The following is an 18745-nucleotide window of genomic DNA, read 5'->3' on the forward strand; positions in this document are numbered from 1 at the left end:
GTTTATTCTGATTGGCTGGCACGGGTTTTACATCTTAAAAACACTGCTCAATGGGTTTGGCATGGCTTGAGCCGCTCTTATTGGTGTATTTTCCTGGTGCGTGTAGATGACTGTATTTTTAAAAACAATTGGAGGGGGTATTCATTTTTTTAAATACCTGGCTAAGTGTGTACAAGGCCAAAGTATGTCTGTAAAACTGTTTTTAATTCAGAGAAGTGATGAAACTCTACACATCTGAATGCTTTTAATATCACTAAGGTTACATTTATCGGTAACAATAATATTAGTTATTAGTTATAATTTGTAGAACCAAACTTAGCCCTACAGTCTGCCTTCAGTTTACCTTCCTGCGACAAATGGCAGGGATTTTTTTTACTTTTTAAGATGCGTTTAGTCTGTCATTCAAAGCTCCTTTGACAAAAATGCTCTTTTCTTCTTAAATTATTTTCAAATCCTTTTCGATAAGACCCATACAGAAAAAAAATGGCTTATTCTTCATCATACTCTTCTCTTCTGTCCCCCTTTTCCTCTAATCATCTCCTCCATCTCTTCTCCTTTCTGTGTCACATCTCTCCGTTCCTTTGTCTCTGCTGTTAAAGCCAATTAGTTAATCACTGCTGCTCATTTGGACAGCAGGCGCTGCTCGCCTCATCTGACCCCGTATCGATGATGAAATCTTGATCTTTGTCTCTGAACCAATCTGGCAGACACACACACACACACACACACGCCAGAATATGTAATCAATTATAGATGCACTCACAGACAAAAAATACACCTCATGTTTACTTTGTCCTGTCTAGTCAGCACTAATTCAGTTATTACAACCCATCCCCCATAACACACACACACTTTCAGACAAACAGAACAACATGTGTGTGTTTACATTTATTCTGCTCCACATAGACTCCCCGGGGCTGATTTAAGGTTAACCCTGAATGTTCGTGGCTCCCTGCAGGTTGCTCCGTGTATGACCAGGAGCTGTTGGTGATTTGTCTTGTCAGACTGGGCGTTTCATGTGTGGGTGTGTTTGTGTGTGTGAGTGAATGTGAGGCTCGTGAGCGCCAGCTGGCCGCCATCACTATGACAGTTAGTCTGGCTTCATGATGGATGATGTGCTCTATAGAAACTCTCACACACTTACACATATACACACTCAGCTGTGCACACACCGGGGTGCCTGTATGTAAATGTCTCGAGAGGAATCCCCTCAGGTAGACGCGCAGTAAACGCTGCTAACACACATTTTTCCATGCATAAATGTGATTTACTCAGTAGCTGCAGAGGAACACACTCTCTTGAAGCCTGTTTGTGACCTTTCATTCACAGTTTCTCTGATGCTGTGCGGTGGTACAGTTATTGAACCGTCATAAACAGCAGTAACACTTGTTTGCAGTCGTTTGCCGGTGTGTCGCCTTTGGGCTTTTCTTGTGAGGTGCAGGAAATGAATTTGACCCAGCTAGTGAGCTGCTGAGGAAAACATCAGGGACATGGTCCAGGTAAACTGCATGTCAGCACTATGAAGACGCCACAGGGAATTTTATAGACATACTGAAGACTTGTGTATGTATATATGTAGGTAGGTATAAATGTGTCGTAGATTATGATTTAAGACAGAAATTGTGTTTTGCCCTCATAGCCTTACCATTTGGTGGTTAAGTTAGCATGTGCAAAGCTAAGAAGGCAGATAATCTTAGCTGATTAATTTATTCTGAACGTCAACGTCCTCATCTGTGTGATTGACGCTTTGTCACCTGCGTCGACCATCTTCTCAGGCTGCTGTAATCGGCTTACTGTCACACTCATGCTGTATGTCCTGGATGTCATTGTATCTCTTGCAAAGACATGAACACATCCCACAGCCATGCCTCACACATACACACCCCAACCGTTCCAACTCATAAAAAAAAACTCTTAATATTTTTTCTAATTAGTTAATGAAAGTCTCAAATTGAATCTCTTAAAGCACCAATCTCAGGTTAGACACTGATTTTAATTTGCAGACACTTGATACTTGAGCCATCTATGAGGAGGCTCCAAATTAGATGAACAAATATTTTGAGACCCGCCCCGAGGTGCAGTGACCGGATCAAGTCACCTTTGTCCACGTTAAACAGGAATACTCCTCAGGGGCACTGAGCCTAATTGGTTGGCTAATTAAAGCCAAATGAAAAAGGCGTCTGCTGCATCACAGACAAGTGTCCGATCCATGAAAGCAATCATGTCCTCAAGCAAGCTTCATCCATACAGGGATCATATTGATTTAGGCTGTCCGGGGAAAATGCTGGAGATGATGCTATTTTTTCATACATGACATATGAGTACAAGCAGACAGGCTAAAAAAAAACTCCAGCTTGGTTGATTCTAAATTTGAATGTGTTGTTGTCATCTTAAAGCTTCTGCGAGGAAATTTGCATTTGAGTTGATTTTGGTGCCCCCTTTGGACAACGTGGTATCACTGTGTTAAAGTAGTGTCGTCTTTCTTGTTTTGTAGCCCTTGTCAGCTCCCCGTCATTTTTTAATCGTCACTCTGAACCTTATCCACCATCGCATCATTTCAAGAGTCAAATATAACAATAGGTTGGATCTTTACCATTGTAGATGTCCAAAAAACAAAAAGGATGGATTACTTTGACCAACCCTGTTGCAGCAGTATCAGGCTTTAAAAATAACCATATAGGAATAGTACATCTACACGCTGATATCATTCAGTTTGAAGCACACAATGGCACATTTGAATAACTTTCAGCATTTTAAAAGTTCTCAAAAGGTTGTTCTCATAAAAGAGATGTTCAAAAGTAAAAAAAAAAATGCTCAACAATAGCTCAGGCATCATCTTTTGCTTCTTCAGTGTCTTGGTTTAAACTAATGTTCTACATATTTTTATCAGAGATGCATTTTTTTATTTTATTGTAATTGGAGTCATTATGTTTCGTTAATCTGTGTTTAATTTTTTAAGGGTTTAATATTTGCAAAGATGCTCTATCATTTATTGTTTGATATGTTTAGAATTTTTGTGATTTAGCATAAAAATTATGAACTACATTTGCACACAGTTTTAAACTTTATATAAACATTATCAGAGTGTCCTTAAAATGCAAAAAGAGAAAGAAAAAGAAATCATGCATTTTGTTTGTATCAACATCAGTCTTTATACCTCTGGCAAAAGACTCAAAAAAAACATTTTTTTTTCTATGAAAGAAAGCACACAAAATGTCTTTTCTTTCCAGAGACGTGTTTACAAATTTCATGGGATATGAAGTATTTAGTCAATGCCGGCAGCGATATTGAGGTTCTCATTAGACTCCTGAAGTGTTTGCCGCTTCTGTCTCATGTGTGCTTTTGATTAATGGCTCCCTCATTGATCATACGGTGGACAGACGCTGCGCACAAAAACATCACACTCTCTGTCGCTGCCTATTGACTTCCACTCGATAATTTTCTTTATGAACAGGCGCTTGTAAACAACACGAGCTCCATACTGTATGTGCCCCAGCAGAAATGGCAAGTGTGACTTCTCTGGCACCGCTGGGGATAGGTTCAAGTTCATTTATCGATGACTCCTTTGAGGCATACAGAGAGATTTTCTGCTGATTTTCTGAACTTGATGGTTATTTGTCAGCATGTTTCAGTAATCGAATCAATAAGAAGTGCCATGTATTTATTGAAGTCTGTCAAAGTTGTTTCAAACATTACTTTTCACCACATTACGATTCAAGCACAAAGCCTGTAGCTTTTATATCAAGAGAAATAGCTCAAAAGAATGACACATTTTTACAACAGGTTTACGATTTTTTGACAAACAATTGTTTTAAAATGTTTCAAACAAGGGAAAAAAGCCTGCGCTCTGTAGCCTTGGGTGTGTTCCGACTCTGCGCTCTCTCTTTTTTTTTTTCCACACACAGTCTGCCTTATCTAAATCTACCTTTTTGTTCTTTTCTCCTACAGTTACACTCCCCTCTGTCTCCCGCACCGGGGTTCCACAACCACATTCTGTCAGACAATGAGGTGAGTGTGTGTTGAACTCCCTTATTCCCAAAACTGCAGTTTTCCAGTCCCGAGACGGCAGCACTTTACTCTGTGAATGCTGATGCTGAAAGCACCGAAAAGATAAGAGAAAAATAAGAACTGGGGATGTCGACATGCGACATCAGAAATTAGGTTAAGAGGGAAAAACCTAGCAGGGATGTTTGGGCACAAATAAAACTGGGATTTTGTTTTTTTGTTTTCTGGTGTGAAAAAGGTCATGACCTTTGATGCACAACAGTATTCAGGTCTTTTCCTGTAAAGTGCTGTGAAAATATTGGAAAATACTTTGGTTTCATCATTGGTTTTAAAGCCAGCCTCCTCTATGACTATCTGGTGAACATGAGTCACAAAAGACAATCAAAATAAACAACAAATAATTGTTTCAGAACATGTTTTCTAGCATAACAGCTCATTCTTATTGTGCTGATTTATTTTAAAGTATTCATTTTCTGGAGTTTGAATTGGTTGTTTGAGGTTTAAGGATATTTGATTGACAGCTTCGTTGACAAATGAAGACCCTGGCAGTGCTCTTCACATGACTAGCCGAAGAGGATGAATGGTGAGCAGAAACATCTGAAAATCAAGTCATTGAACTTTTCACTAAACTATGTTTGAGGAAAGTGACATGCATTTAATTTTTTGGCCCATGTCCCATCTGTTCACATAGAGGAAGTTGCCTTCGTGACCATCTACTGTCACTCAGAAAGGAGAGCTTTAAATATTTTTGAGGAGCTGTCATGTTTCTTTTTTAAGGATATGTAATTCCCAGGCCTAGAGTACACCAGATACGTCTGTAGTCTGACTCTGATCTGTTGCCTCTTGACTGCGTTTGTCAACTCACACCGGTTGTGTGTTCAGTCCGGCAAGCTGCATGACTGACCGACAGCTGGAGTCACGAGACTGAGAAGTTCCTGTGCTTCCCACTCCATTAATAATCCTCTCTTCATTCATGTTGGGCAGTTAAACCTCAAACCTGTTGACTCCTGGTCTGGCGCCACTCATTATGTCCATTTGTCATCATAGTCAAGCTAATAAAGAACTGATTTTGACACGGTTTGTTTTATCTCAAAAGTCAGTGGTAGGGCTTGGTATTGCATAGAACTGCACGGTTCAATTCGATTTCGATTCTTTGGGTCACGATTCGATCCGATATTGATTTGATGCGATGTTGATTTAAATGCTTTAATTATCAATTTTCATGCCCCATGTGAACATATGTGGTATGTCACCTTACTCTTTGGTCTCTGGTGGCCATCCTCCATACAACACAAATAACACGTACAGTCCTCCTCAATTGCCAGGAGATGAATCGATTCAGAGGATTTGCTGAATTTGTATCAAATTATATATTAAATATTTTGATGCATCGATTCATCAATATTTTTACCCACCCCTAGTAAGTGGGTGTTTTTAGGAAGTTTCCAGTCGTGTCTTCCTGTCCCGCTCGATCTTCCCTATGCCGAATTTATGTCTCACATTGCAAAAATTGGATGGCTGGTATTGCCTGCAACCTGCCAGACCAGCCATGCAGATGAACTGCAACAGTAAGGATCTAGTTTTAAGTTGACAGCTTGACTTAAATGGAAACCTATCTGATCCATTGATGAGGCGGAGCGGAGATGGACTGCAGACACATCTGGTGTATTTCAGCCGTCATAGTAAAGTGTTTATTCTGTACATGACCTTTGTCCTCTGTGTCTTAAAGGCGGCAGTGTACTCCACCGTCAACAAAACCAACTGTGATGATGCCGTGAATGAGGAGGACAAAGAACACGACTACAGCAGCATCGCAGAGATCAAAGGTCTCGTCCCAAACTCCTCCTCGAGCGACCTGTACGCCACTGTCCGAGACTTCTACACCCAACCTGACGAGCTCCGGCCGGGGGAAGACCCCATCTTGGACAGCACGGACCCCGGCTATGAAACCATCCGCATCCCTAAGACTGGCAGCTCAGATGATGATCACAGGGTGGGGCTGGAGGCTGAGGGGTCAGATGCTGCAAAAACAGAGCCTGATTATGAGAGTGTTGGAGAGTTGGGTTTGAGTCGAGAAATGTCCCGTCTCTGAATATTTCCTCCATCATCATCATGTTACTCCCCTTCTCGCTGGCACCTTTCAGACATTACTGTAGTGCTTCGAAACCTGCAACCAAGCATACCCTTGGGGAAAAAAAGCAGAAAATAGCTCAACAAAGCAAGCATCAAAGCATGAGTGTTCTCTTTACAGTTTGGGTACGGATCATCATATCAGAAACTTTTAATTTATCAACCAGTGGAATATCAACTGTACTGGTACTAAGAAATGAACTGTTGTACCTCATTCCTTGATCATGTGGAAAAGAGCACTTCAGGTTTTAGTCAAACTTCTGCTTTGTTTATTGGGTAACATTTAACAACACTTTATTTTGGAGAAAAGATGAATAAATGATCATCCAATCACAGCACACATGCCATATTTTAAGGGTTAGAGAAAAAAGGTATTAGTGACCCAAATTTTCAGTGCCATATAATCATGACATTCATGCACTTATTGTACATAGAAAGCCAACATAATCTGTGTTTCTGCAGCTACAAGTGACCGTCTTTCTTCTTCCAGATGACTCAGTGTCATGTTTCATTGAAGTGTGTTTCTTTTTCAGCTCGGTACCTCCACTGCTTTAAATTCACGTGAGGTCTCACACAGCGTTTGTGAGATAACACCAATAACAAATGTTGTCTTTTTGACAGCTGCATACAATCTCTTCTGTTGAAAGTATTTACAGCACACATATATCTTCGATACGTTACAGGCCTGAAGTTATGACACTAGTCGTCCGCGGAACCAAAATGGAAACTAGATTTCAGGGAAGGAAGAAACTCAAGCTTGCAGTTTCCAGAAACATTCTTAACACCCAAATTCATATTTATTTGAACATACATAGTGTTGTGTAATTGTGAAATGTTATAATGTGTGTCTGTAAGAGAAAAGAAGTAGGGTTTTATAGAAGTTTCTAGCATTTTTATAAAGATACATTATGAAATTGAGTTGTGTGATAATGACGGTACAGGTACGCCTTCTTCTGACTTTTTTATTCATTGTTTAAAAAAAAATGCACAGGATGAGAACATATTTTTGGTCATTTTGCACAGGGGTCAAACACAAAAGCAGCGTAGTTGTGACAACTTTTTGAGCATACTTTTGGTACAGCTATACAGCCTTCTGTTGGCAGATGATTTTAAAGCACAAGGTTGGATGACATGGTACTGCATTTATCAAAAGCATCGTCACAATCCAAATATGTCCCTGCACAAGTTGAGTATCTAATGCTTTGTGAATTACCAGTAGCACTCTGAGAAAAAAAAACATATCTGTCTGTTTGTAGTGTGTTCTGACGACATGCCAACTGAGGCTTGTATATATTATTAGGGCACTATTTTAACCAACTGTTACTCGCTGGAAGATTTATGTACGCTTTTACTTCTTGGTACAGTGCAGAGTGGTATAATTTTAGAGGAAAATCCGTTCAAAGCATTGGTGTATGTTTTTTTTTTTTTAGGAAGCCATGTTTTTGCTACTCAGAAAAGGAAATTAACCAATCAAATGTCAGAAATATGGTACAGTGTGTCGGTACATGCATTTAAAGGAAGTGTGGTTCTTTTATGTTAAAAAAGAAACTGAATTAATGCCTCGTTACTGTTTGTTTTCAAACGGAGAGCTTCTTTGCTGTAAATATCTCTTTCACTGCTACAGTATCTCTGTGCTTAGCAGAAATATTGGTGTCATCTGTTTCCTCCCACATCATAATATTACAGCACCGCAGCAACTCCAGCCTTAGTTCAAGTTTCATTAGACATGCGGGAGCTTGTTGTCGCTTCAGACAAACACAGCGAGCCTACGCTGACTGGTTTTAGATTCATAAATTATATCAGGCATTTGAAATGCTGTTGCATCTCCCAGCAATGTGAGAGGAGGAAGATTTTAAAATGCATTCAGGATAAATTTTTCTCATGAGCCAAAATGTACAAATGAAAGGCAGAAAGAATTGTGTTCATTTCTGCAAAGATGTAATGTTCATTATGTCCACTCTGAAATAATAGCTGAATTTTCCCCGACCAAGTGATGTGCCTGTGTGTCAGGGAGGGGCCATTATTTAAATATAATGGTGCTCACAGAATGCTTTAAATGACCTCAAAGGAAATTAACTGTCAAAGGGGGTGTTTTAGTGCCATATCTAATCAGGACAACACACACAAAGATGCAGTTAATAAATAGATACTTACCCAAAATTACACATTCTCTCTAGCTGTCTATCTTCGTCTCTCTCCCACACACACACACACACACACACACACAGATACATACAGACAATTCCCTGCAGGGGATGGGGGTGTGGTAGAGGTATGGAGATGCTCCCTCGCTGCCTCTCTTTTCTGTAATGAGACCATTTATTCCCAACGCAACCAGCAGACAACTCCATGGTGACACCTGCCTTTGATCACAGGGCAAAGCCTGTTTTAGAAGTTATGGACACATCTGTCTGCCCACTCTGTCTGCTTTCCCATTCTACGCATGTAAATATTTTATGACATGAATTGTTCTATTAAAATATATATAATAAATCCAGCCATCATGTCTTTTTATTCACTGTGGGTACTGTCATCTTGAAAGATTGTCTGCAGAACATGATATTTTAAAAACATTAGGTTTGACATTAATTAGGCCATTTGTTACTGTGATAACATTGGTTGGGATATTCTCCCTGTCACAGTGGATGATAATCCGAATGGATGTCTCCTGGTAAACTTGATTTATCAAAGCTTTGGGCATCCCTAATGAGAGGAAACCCATATTAGATATATATTATTGTGTTAGAGAGCAACAACTCAGCTCACATCGTTAGATTGCACTTGAAGGTTTTTTGTATTTAGAGTGTAAGCTGTCTGTAAATGCTGTTAGGCAGTTTCACAACATTAAAAAAAAGAGGAAATTGGACTTTTTTTTAACCCTGATGCATGAAATACAGTTTTTTTTATGCACTTTTGACTAGACTGGCTCAGGGTCACTGTTAGAGATTGTAATATCTTGAAATATTTGCATGATATCAATGTTACATGTAGGATATATTTTTTAAATGTATTAATTTGTAGATATATATATAACCACTTAAGATCTAGATTAGAAAAAAAAACAGAAAAGAAACGAGAGGGGTTTATCAGTAGAGGTCAGGAGGCTACCAGGCCTATACAAAGGAAGTAAACTTGAAATGAATTAATGACAGAGAAATCAAGAATTAATGTTGATGTACAATTTAATGTCAATAAATATCAGAAGCACGTTTATCTGATGGCCTTAGCTCAGCTGATGTTGGAGAGTTTTCTCCCTAGTTCCTTTAGATGTATAAAATTGTCACAATAACATCTCCATTACAAATGAAATAACCAGTTGTGTTTACATACGCAAAAATAGACCAGTGCAGTCCACTACGAACCAGTTCACAGTAATTTAGGAGTCCCATGGCACCTGGAAAGTAGGCCACACGCCTTTACCAACTAAGATGTAGCCTGTGTCTCAGAAGTTTTCTTTCCCTTAGCCTAAATTCTTGTTTTCCTTTTCTCTTCTCTTGCCAATCCCCCTCCCTTCTAGTTTCCTCTCCATCCTTGCGTCATTGTTTTGAATGGAGCATCCTCCCGGCTTGCGTTACCTTCTGTCGGAGGAGAAGGGGGAGCGGTGGGGGCTTGTGGAGGCGTGTGCTGCACCGACCAATCGTGGCTTGCCTAGGCCGCCGGACCGCACATGTTTACAGGCAGCATTCCGCCGGTAGAGGCTCTGCTCGGTGGGAGCTGCGCGCGGACTGGATGACGCAGAACCTGGAGCTGGATCCAGCTAACTGTCGTGTTTGCATCCATTTTCAACGCCTATGGAAAGATGACAGCGTACGAGGCGAAGCTATTTCAAATCATTCGACGTGTTCACCCCTGCTCTTCGATGCTCACGCCATTTTTCTGCACACAGTGCGATATTTTGCCAAATCGTGTACAAATGTCATTTCGGTTCCTGTAAGTGGCGGTTATCCGTGTTTTCCCGCCGCCCTCTCTGCTCACAGGGAGCAGTGAGGAAAACAAACAGGTCGAGCGGTGGAAGATTGGTAGCCGGTTGGATGTGGAGGTTGAGAAGCGGCGAATGAATCGTTTGCGTGTGCTAGGCTTTTGCTTGGGTGCTAATTCAAATTTTCTTCCTACGTTTTCGGTGCTACGTAGTCCGGTGCGTTTAGGACACTGTCAGGAGTCGTCGGCTTCCGAGTATGTTGCCGCTTTCTAACATTTTATCAGGGCTGTTGGAGCGCGTAGTCTACCCGCTGCGGTTTTGTGTTTTTCTCGACGTTGTTTACTGGTTATAATTCGACGTTTCTGGGTTTAAATTCACCGGTTCGCCGGTTTGGGATTCAGTGAAACATTTTTAGACATGCACACGAGGCGTTTGGTGAAGCGGTCGATCCTCGGCAGCCGCATTTATGCGCCGAGTCCAACGGGGGACGGTGCCCCGGTGACAGGAGTGGTCCAGGCGGTGAAGCAGGAAAACAGAGACGTCTCTTCGGCCGCAGGAGTCCGGCGTAGCGTCTACACCGTGCTCATGCAAGACGGAAGCCTGAAAGAGTTCTCCGAGGACGAAATAGCGGCTGGGTTTAACCATTCTGCAGCCAAAGGACCGCTCAAATCCAGCTTAAAGGTGTGTGTGTGTGTGTGTGTGTGTGTGTGTGTGTGTGTGTGTGTGTGTGTGTGTGTGTGTGTGTGTGTGTGTGTGTGTGTGTGTACGTGCATGCGTGCATGCGTGCATGTGCGGGTAAAGCGCCCCGGCCGGCAGGCAGCTCTTTACTGTTGTTGTGCGGTGTTTTGCAGCGTTTAACCGCTTCATGCATGCAGCGGATTTAACGGTGTCACCGCTGCTGCTGCTGCTGCTGTACCTCATTGAAAATTTAAACAGCTGAGACAATAACAGCGTTATTCAGGACAGTGACGATTCAATTCTGCATGCATACTGTGTTAAATAACGGGCTGTCATGACATTTGACGACATCAGATATATGGGACAAAGGGCTTGATAGGGCCTGCGCAATGTTTATGTGGGTGGGTAAAGCCGAGGCAAACAAACACGCTGCGACTGCAGCGTTTTGGACCTCAAAAAGAGCCGGTGTGAGGTCTCTGCACATACGTTTAAGCTGTATGCAGCATATTTATTATACATGGCTTTGCACACCCTGTCCTAGATATCACCAGAATGGGCTATATCTTTGACATTTTCATTGACTGATCATGCATTTTAAATAGGATACGATATTGCTCTATTCTGCACAGGAGGCCCTTTTTGTTAAAAAATAAACAGAGTGATAGGCATCCCGGTGCATTAAAGACAAAATAGGATTTTTTTCTATGACGTCCAAATTTGTTGTCGTGATTTTGGCCCAATTAGCAGTGACCTAATTGCTTTTGTATCCAACTTGTTTGCTCTGTTGTTTAATAGCCGCAGATGAAGATTGTGTAAGAAAGAGGAGCCAATCCAGCTTTTGGATGAAACCACTGTTTCTGGCATTGGGGAAGTGTGTGTGTGTGTAAGTGTGTGTTTGTTTCTCTGTCCTTTATTTAGTGAGGGAGTGACTGAGGAAAGCATGTGACTAAATAATGGCTTGTTTACAGCCTGATTTTGATCTGTTTTGAGTGCTGTGGTTCTGTGCCTCCTTGCATACATCATATGCATCTCAATGTGTTATTGATGAGGTAACTCGCAGCCTGTAATCACGAGTCTTATTTTTGTCACCAAAAACGGAAATGTTCTTTCCACTGTGAGTTGCCACACATGCAGGACTGTTCACAATGATTTCCTCACATTTCTTTGATGTAAATGTGTGATATGGGTTGAGTGAACAGATGCAGCTGCATTAATGTCCAAAGAACCCTATAGAAAGAAAAAAAAGGAGAAAGCAAATTAAACTTGGGTCCTCCTGTTTTTTTTCTTTTTTCTTATTTTGCATTTATGGACTTGTGCATGCTGCTCTGCTCCCACAAAAAGCTGTTGCACAATGCAGTTACAGTCACCGGTGCAGGCTGGAGTGGTGCAGCTGGGGCTGATAGTGGAGTCCTGTCAGCACAATGGTCAAGTCTCTTTCAGCACTAGGTTCCCACTGAGGTTGAAAACAAGCTGTAAAATGAGGAGGATGGGTCTTCTGGGTGGATGTGTGTGTGTGCACAGGGATTCACATGTGCTGCTTTTTGTGTGCATGAGTGTGTAATAAAGCAGAGTTGTGCTCGTCCCCATATGTGTTTGTTAAATGAATTCGAGCTGGCTACTTTAAAATTTAGAAGTGGGGGTTGTTTGTGAGGGCATGCCGCCCTGTCTCAGCAGCAGCTGCACAGCTAACAAAGCAGGCACCCCCAGGTTGGCAATGGGTGGCATGCTCTAAAGAATCTGGATGCTTGGCTCTGAGCCCAGAATGCCCCCTCTTTTGGATTTGTGGGGAGCAGGATACCACTTGTTGACTTGTTGGTTTGTGCAGCGTTGCACAGATCTGTTGAAGCTAACTTAGAGGCGTCACTCATTTTATTTTGCCAGCTCTTTTTTGTTGTCTTTGCAGTTGTTTGTGTTTATCGTATGCTATCGTGGGAGTCAATGAGGAAGGCTTGTTGACAGGAGCTGAGTGACTCTTTGTTCTGAAGCGCTGGTCCCAGGCAGGCCGGCGTCGGCTGTCCTTATTGGTTGGCTGAGCATCATCAGCATGAAGCACAATGACCACAGGGTCAAGTCTGGACTCTGTCCCCCCTGTGCTGATGTATGAGTAATCTGGGCAAAGAAGGTGTGTGTGTGTATCTGCAAGTGTTTTCTTGAGCTCAAAACACAGAAGCACACATTACAAAGATGTCTTTACTCTCTTTTGTTCTACCTCGTTGAAATGTGTTTTTAATACTTTTACCTTTCAAAACTTCTTGAGTTGAAACGTCCTCTATCAAAAGCACAGAAATAGACCAGTTTAGGATTAAACAAGTAAAAGAGCATTTTAATGTGCAGGGTTGTCTGTAAACTAAATGTATGTAGCTTAAAAACATGTTTAATCTATTATATTAACAATCAGATGGTTTGAAGCAGCTGCTTCCAGTACCGTGATGGGGAAGCTGTTAAACAAAACCATGAAGTCAAAATGATTTGTTTTGGTAGATTATGAGAGCCTGACTAATCTGTTGTTATTTTACAACTGATACAAATTTTCAGAAAAAAAGCAGAGCTCATCAGTTGCATGGCTGGTAAATTTAAATGTTTTCTAAGCAGAGAGAGTCATTTAACTTCAGGTCAACACAGATCTGCTCTGCTGTGAATGGCACAAACCTGGGGATTCTTCTGCCTTTTATCAGGGAGTTAAATGAATATGTGAAGATGTGACAGCAGTCATGCAGCCCTACCAATCAGGTTGCTCTTGGGAACGCAAAGGCAGCACCAGTAAATTATATCAGAGTTCAACACGTTTGTTTGTTTTTGGCTTCAAAGCTCATTAAGCAGAAAAGAAGCTTCTTTGTCTATACAGTCAGTGGTTGACACCGAAAGCCTCGGAGGTGCTGTGAGGACTATCCAGAAAAGGTTGTGCTTTTAAGTGATCTGTTTCCCATGAGCACTAGCACCCACTGTCATGAGAACGTGACTTTTACCAAGGATTGCATTTTTTTTAACAAATGAATGTGCAGCAGATCTTCTTTTCAATGAAGTGATGAATTAATATTTTCATAAATAGTTCAGTGTTCCTCTATCATTGTATAGGGGAAGCAGAAGTGATTTAGGGTCGTAAATCTCGTAAATCTATCTATACCTTTTTTTGTCTTAATTTAACAGACTTAATAACCTTATGTGTATCATCTAATTTACATGATGGGATGTTATTTGTATGTTGTTGCGTTCACATTTCTCCTCACGCTGTTTTGCATACGGCAAAGTCCCCCCCCAACACGTTCACAGACACATAAGCACTTGCACTCACTAACACATACACAGACAAGCACATTCTGTATAGCGGATAGAGAGCGGGAAAACCACCTTGAGAAACATCTTCGAACGCCTTCTCTGTGAAAATGCAACGCTCTTAAAGCGATACTCCGGGATGGAACAAGTTGGGTCCTATCACAAGGTTTAGGGCAGAAATTACCCCTACAGCAGTGTTTTTGTGCAGCAGAAGCCCAGGGCGCACGCACCAAACACCCCCTCCCTGCTCCTCTGCCTGTTTCCTATGCACTCAGACGGGACCATATTTTACTTGACCAAAAACACAAATAAACGGACTCCCACCGAAAAAGTCTGATATCGGTCTGCATTCACGCTTTATTTAGAGAATTTTCAGCACGTTATTTTCACACAAAAACACGCTAAATAAGGCTCTAGTTCTCATCATGTCTCTTTGTCCTGGCAGACTACCTGCGTTTGTTTATATCTGGCATGCCGCGCGCGGACTGATACACCAAGCGGCAAGCGCCTCGTAGCCAGCTGTGGCTCTGCAGCGGAAGTAGCGCCGTTTTACGCCACAATGACAACTAGAGCCTTATTTAGCGTGTTTTTGTGTGAAAGTAATGCGCTGAAAATTTTCTAAATAAAGCGTGAATGCAGACCGATATCAGATTTTTTTGGTGGGAGTCCGTTTATTTGTGTTTTTAGTCAAGTAAAATATGGCCCCGTCTGAGTGCAGAGGAAACCAGCAGAAGAGCAGGGAGGGGGTGTTTGGTGCGTGCGCCCTGGGCTTCTGCTGCACAAAATCACTGCTGTAGGGGTAATTTCTGCCCTAAACCTTGTGACAGGACCCAACTTGTTCCATCCCGGAGTATCACTTCAAGGCGCTGTAGTTACATAGCTCTTTTGTTTGAAACGTGACAACAAGTAAACTTTGTAAACTCAATTTGTACAGTAGTTTAGTACCAGGCTGTACCAAGTGCTACAAAGCAGCAACCTCAAAAAAAAGGCACTGTGTAATTGCTAGGATATGCAGGTCGTCCAGTGTTCACTTGAGGTTGACTCCTGAAGAACAGAAAAGCACATAGAAGAAGCCATTTTAACAGCAAAAACACATTTGTTTACAGCCTGGTACCAAAAAATGTCTTCTAACTGAGTTGCTAATTTGTCTAATAGCACACACAGTACAGGGGGATTTTTTTTCTTACTTGGCAGTTTAAAAGATATTAAAATCACAAGTTTACCCAATCTGAGGCACATCTCAGCTAATTGACAGGCAGGCTCCCTATAGCTGTTAGTGTGGAGGCTCAAAGCCCGCCCCATTCCCAAATATGGTCTCACCACTGCAGAATAACTGCTGCATGTGGATTGAAATGAACATTATCACAAACAGCTTAACTTGTGTTTTAGCCTTTAGCTAGTACTCTATCACTCCCCTGTTTAGCTTTCTCCTGCTCTTCTGTCCTTTTCTGTTTTGACATTTCAGCTCCAGTATCTGCGGTTCTACCAATAAATCCATGAAATCCTTTTGAGCAGAGAAAAACACAGATCTCTCTTCCCACTGATAAACTTCGTTGGCTGGCGTGGTGTTGTCATGGGGACTTGTAAATCAATCCTGTCCTGGATGACCCGATCACAAATATTGAATAACAGTATTTAGAAAAAAACTATTTTTGTGCTGACAATTTTATTTTAAATCATGGTTTACAAGCAGGCATAAATCAAGAAGTGAAACTTCTAGATGGATTGCAGAAACCAGTTAGTGTAGGAGCTAGCTGTATAGTTGGAATGCACTTCTTTCTTCTTTCCACTTCTTTTAGAGTCTGATCAAAGGTATATTAGCCTGTATGGATCTTGTATGCAATCAGGAGAAATAATTTCAATGTTTTCTTTTCACTTTGATGCAAAGGGTTAAAATAAAATTAATGTAAAAGTCAATTCTTTAATACGTTTAACTTTCAGCCAGACAAAGTTAAGTGTTCTTTATAAAGTTCATGTCCAGCTGTGTCGGTGCCTCATGAGGCTCATTTCACCATGAACATTACTAATCCGCTCCATTTCTCCATGATGAGCTAAAACAAAAACATCCCAGTAACAAAGAAGCACATGAGCGGTGAGACACAGTCTGTTGGGATTTTATGGCGTTTGGTCCACGGGATTCAATTTATGGCCCGTGTCAGCTTGCTTTATTATGACCTTTGACCCATAAATGTTGAAGAATCTCTACGCTTGACAAACTGCCCAAAGCAAGCAGGTTATGAGTTTCCCTCCGAGTGTTAGAGAGAGGGAGAAGGAAAAGGGAAGATAAAACGGGGAAAGGGAGGTAGTGATGGGCATTTTGGGGCAGTTGCAAACACATGCTCACATGTCCACACCAGGTTTGACACATGAAGCTCAAATTTCACAACTGATTTGGCATGCTTCACAATTTCCTTGCTGCTCCAAACGCCATCATTCATACCCGGACACAAAGACGGGTTAGCCGCTCGTTTTATACGGGGAGTACAGCCGTCCTACACACAACACCTTATCTTCCCCAAGCGGGTGTAATCCATCTTGTTGTTTTTCCCAACTCTGTGTTTTCACCGGGCGCTTTTTCGCACACCGCTGAGTGCTCATGCGACCAGCTTCGATCATGAGGGATACTGGATACTCATTCCTCATGTTTGTTTACCTCGTTAATCCAAGTACATTGTTTTCGGTGTGTGTGTGTGTGTGTTGTGTGTGTGATTGACTGAGGTGCTACTGCCGTTTCCACAGTCGAGCCTAATCGTGTTACAGTGCTTTGAGATAATGATCTAGATCAGACACACACACAAACAAACACACTCGTCTACATGTCATACTACTCAACGCTATGTTGGCATGTAACTATGTGTGTCACTTGTTTGATGTTTTCTGTGTGTGTTTCTTAGAGTTTGATGGTCTTTCTTACCTTGGCGGGTGTGTGTGTTAGTGTGTAGGTAGACGGTGCCATTCTTTGCTGTTGTGTAAGAGAAGAGATGATATTGGGTGGTCTTTTTTTTCTTACTTTGTTACAGGTAGGCGTTATCAGAGTGCTGTGATGAGATGCTTTTCTTTTTTTTGTTACTGCCTGTGTATCAATGAATGCCTTTTGTTGGTAGGTGTGTGTGTGTTTGCGCTTGTGTGTTGCAGCACACACATGCTCATGCATATCACAGACAGGACAGGAGTCAGCTCATGAAAACATTGCTCCTTGGAAGGGATTGGTATGGCAAGTATTTATCATATGACACACATCTTGATGCGTGGGTCAGGATGCGATAGTATTACGACATGTCATGATATCACAATTATCTGATACATTGTGATATTCTGCACATGTAACTAAGAAAAAATAGAGATGACGGTCATGTAAATCACACTATATTGCTCAAAATTGAAATGACAAATTGAGTCAAAACTATTTGATTAAGAACAACTTTCTTATTTTATTGATGGTTTTTGAAATACTGAAAGTCAAAAGCAGTGAAGAAATGATTGGATAAAAGACGTGGTCAGTTGGTGTAACTGATAAATGTCAATTAGTGTAAACAATGTTTCGAATAAAAAACCTGATGTTGCGTAAAACAGTAAAGTATGATTATGATTTTATCGGTCAACTACGCTAAAACAGTTAAACTTGAAATAATTCTGAACCAACTGACCCAAAAATAGAGAAGAACAACAACGTCTATGGCATCAAAAACACATATAATCAAGTTTAAGAATATATTATTTTTAATGTACTTTGAGATGATATTTTATTATACAGTCTATGGGCAACATACAACAGAGTAGCTCTTTGGCACCATCTACTGCAGTGGAGGTGCAGAAGTTGTATTTGACTTCCAACTCCGCTAAAATGTGTTTTTATTGTTTTTTTTTTTTTACAAAAATATCAAAATAAAGAGTTGAAATACTGATATTGCTGTATAAATATTTATCCATACTTCTAGTACGGAGTACAGATTCACCTAAAATCAAATAGTACCATGTTTCGGTACCTTCACACATCCTTGTGATTGTGGGAGAGTGAAAGTGTAGACAATTTCCCAATTTGGACATGAACACGGCATTGCAGATTTTTATATTTAGAAATAAAGATGTTGAATTGAAAAACTTTTAGATGTTATTATTAATCAAATTAATATTTATTACCACATTACCACATAAACAAACCCCCCAAAATTGTTACTGTCGAGTGCCGATACAATTTGCCAGGTACTGGACGTCGGTACCGTATCATTTCAAATGTTTAAAGGATAAGTTCGGTTTATACAGCTTTTACATTGTTTATAGAATGAAGTAGATCAAAATACTCACCCAGAAGGCTTTCCTGATCCAAGCAGTGCTTCGGGAGATATTTAGATCCAAAATCGTGCAGCTGACGTCCGTATAATGGGATCCATTGGGGCATAGACAGCGCCGCTCCTAAAACTGCATTAATCGTCCAAAAACTTGTGTTTTTCACCAATATTCCATCATGGTCCGCCCCAGGTTAGTCCTCTGCTGCAGTCTGTGTTACACCAGACAGCACTGTGTGGCTGTACTGACCTCTGAACTGAAGAAGACTTTGTTCACGTTTGCCCCTCAAAGAAAGGAGAAAGTGGAGTCAGCTCTCCAGAGAGTACTGTGCATGCGCAGAGGGGCAAAGGTAAACAAAGTCTTCGTCAGTTCAGAGGTCATTACAGCCACACAACGATTTCTGGAGTGACACAGACTGCCACCAAGGACTAACCCGGAGCGGACCATGATGGA

General features: G+C 41.2%; 2 protein-coding genes across 2 annotated transcripts in view; both read left to right on the forward strand.

Moving 5' to 3' along the window:
• pag1 (phosphoprotein membrane anchor with glycosphingolipid microdomains 1) overlaps window positions 1-8632 on the forward strand; it is a 70452-nt gene extending 61820 nt beyond the window's left edge. Inside the window, exons 9-10 of the mRNA XM_074686894.1 lie at window positions 3949-4008; window positions 5735-8632. Coding sequence (XP_074542995.1) covers window positions 3949-4008; window positions 5735-6097 — 423 coding nt within the window. The 3' untranslated portion in view covers window positions 6098-8632. The remainder of the gene's footprint in view (window positions 1-3948; window positions 4009-5734) is intronic.
• Window positions 8633-10115: 1483 nt separating this feature from the next.
• The window catches only part of znf704 (zinc finger protein 704), a 71528-nt gene continuing 62898 nt past the window's right edge, over window positions 10116-18745 (forward strand). The window contains exon 1 of the mRNA XM_074686343.1: window positions 10116-10735. Within this exon, the coding sequence (XP_074542444.1) occupies window positions 10472-10735 (264 nt within the window). The 5' untranslated portion in view covers window positions 10116-10471. The remainder of the gene's footprint in view (window positions 10736-18745) is intronic.

Source organism: Halichoeres trimaculatus, unplaced genomic scaffold, assembly GCF_033239565.1.
Source record: "Halichoeres trimaculatus isolate MK-OKI-2021-1 unplaced genomic scaffold, fHalTri1.1 fHalTri1_scaffold_14, whole genome shotgun sequence".
NCBI classification, from domain to species: domain Eukaryota; kingdom Metazoa; phylum Chordata; class Actinopteri; order Labriformes; family Labridae; genus Halichoeres; species Halichoeres trimaculatus.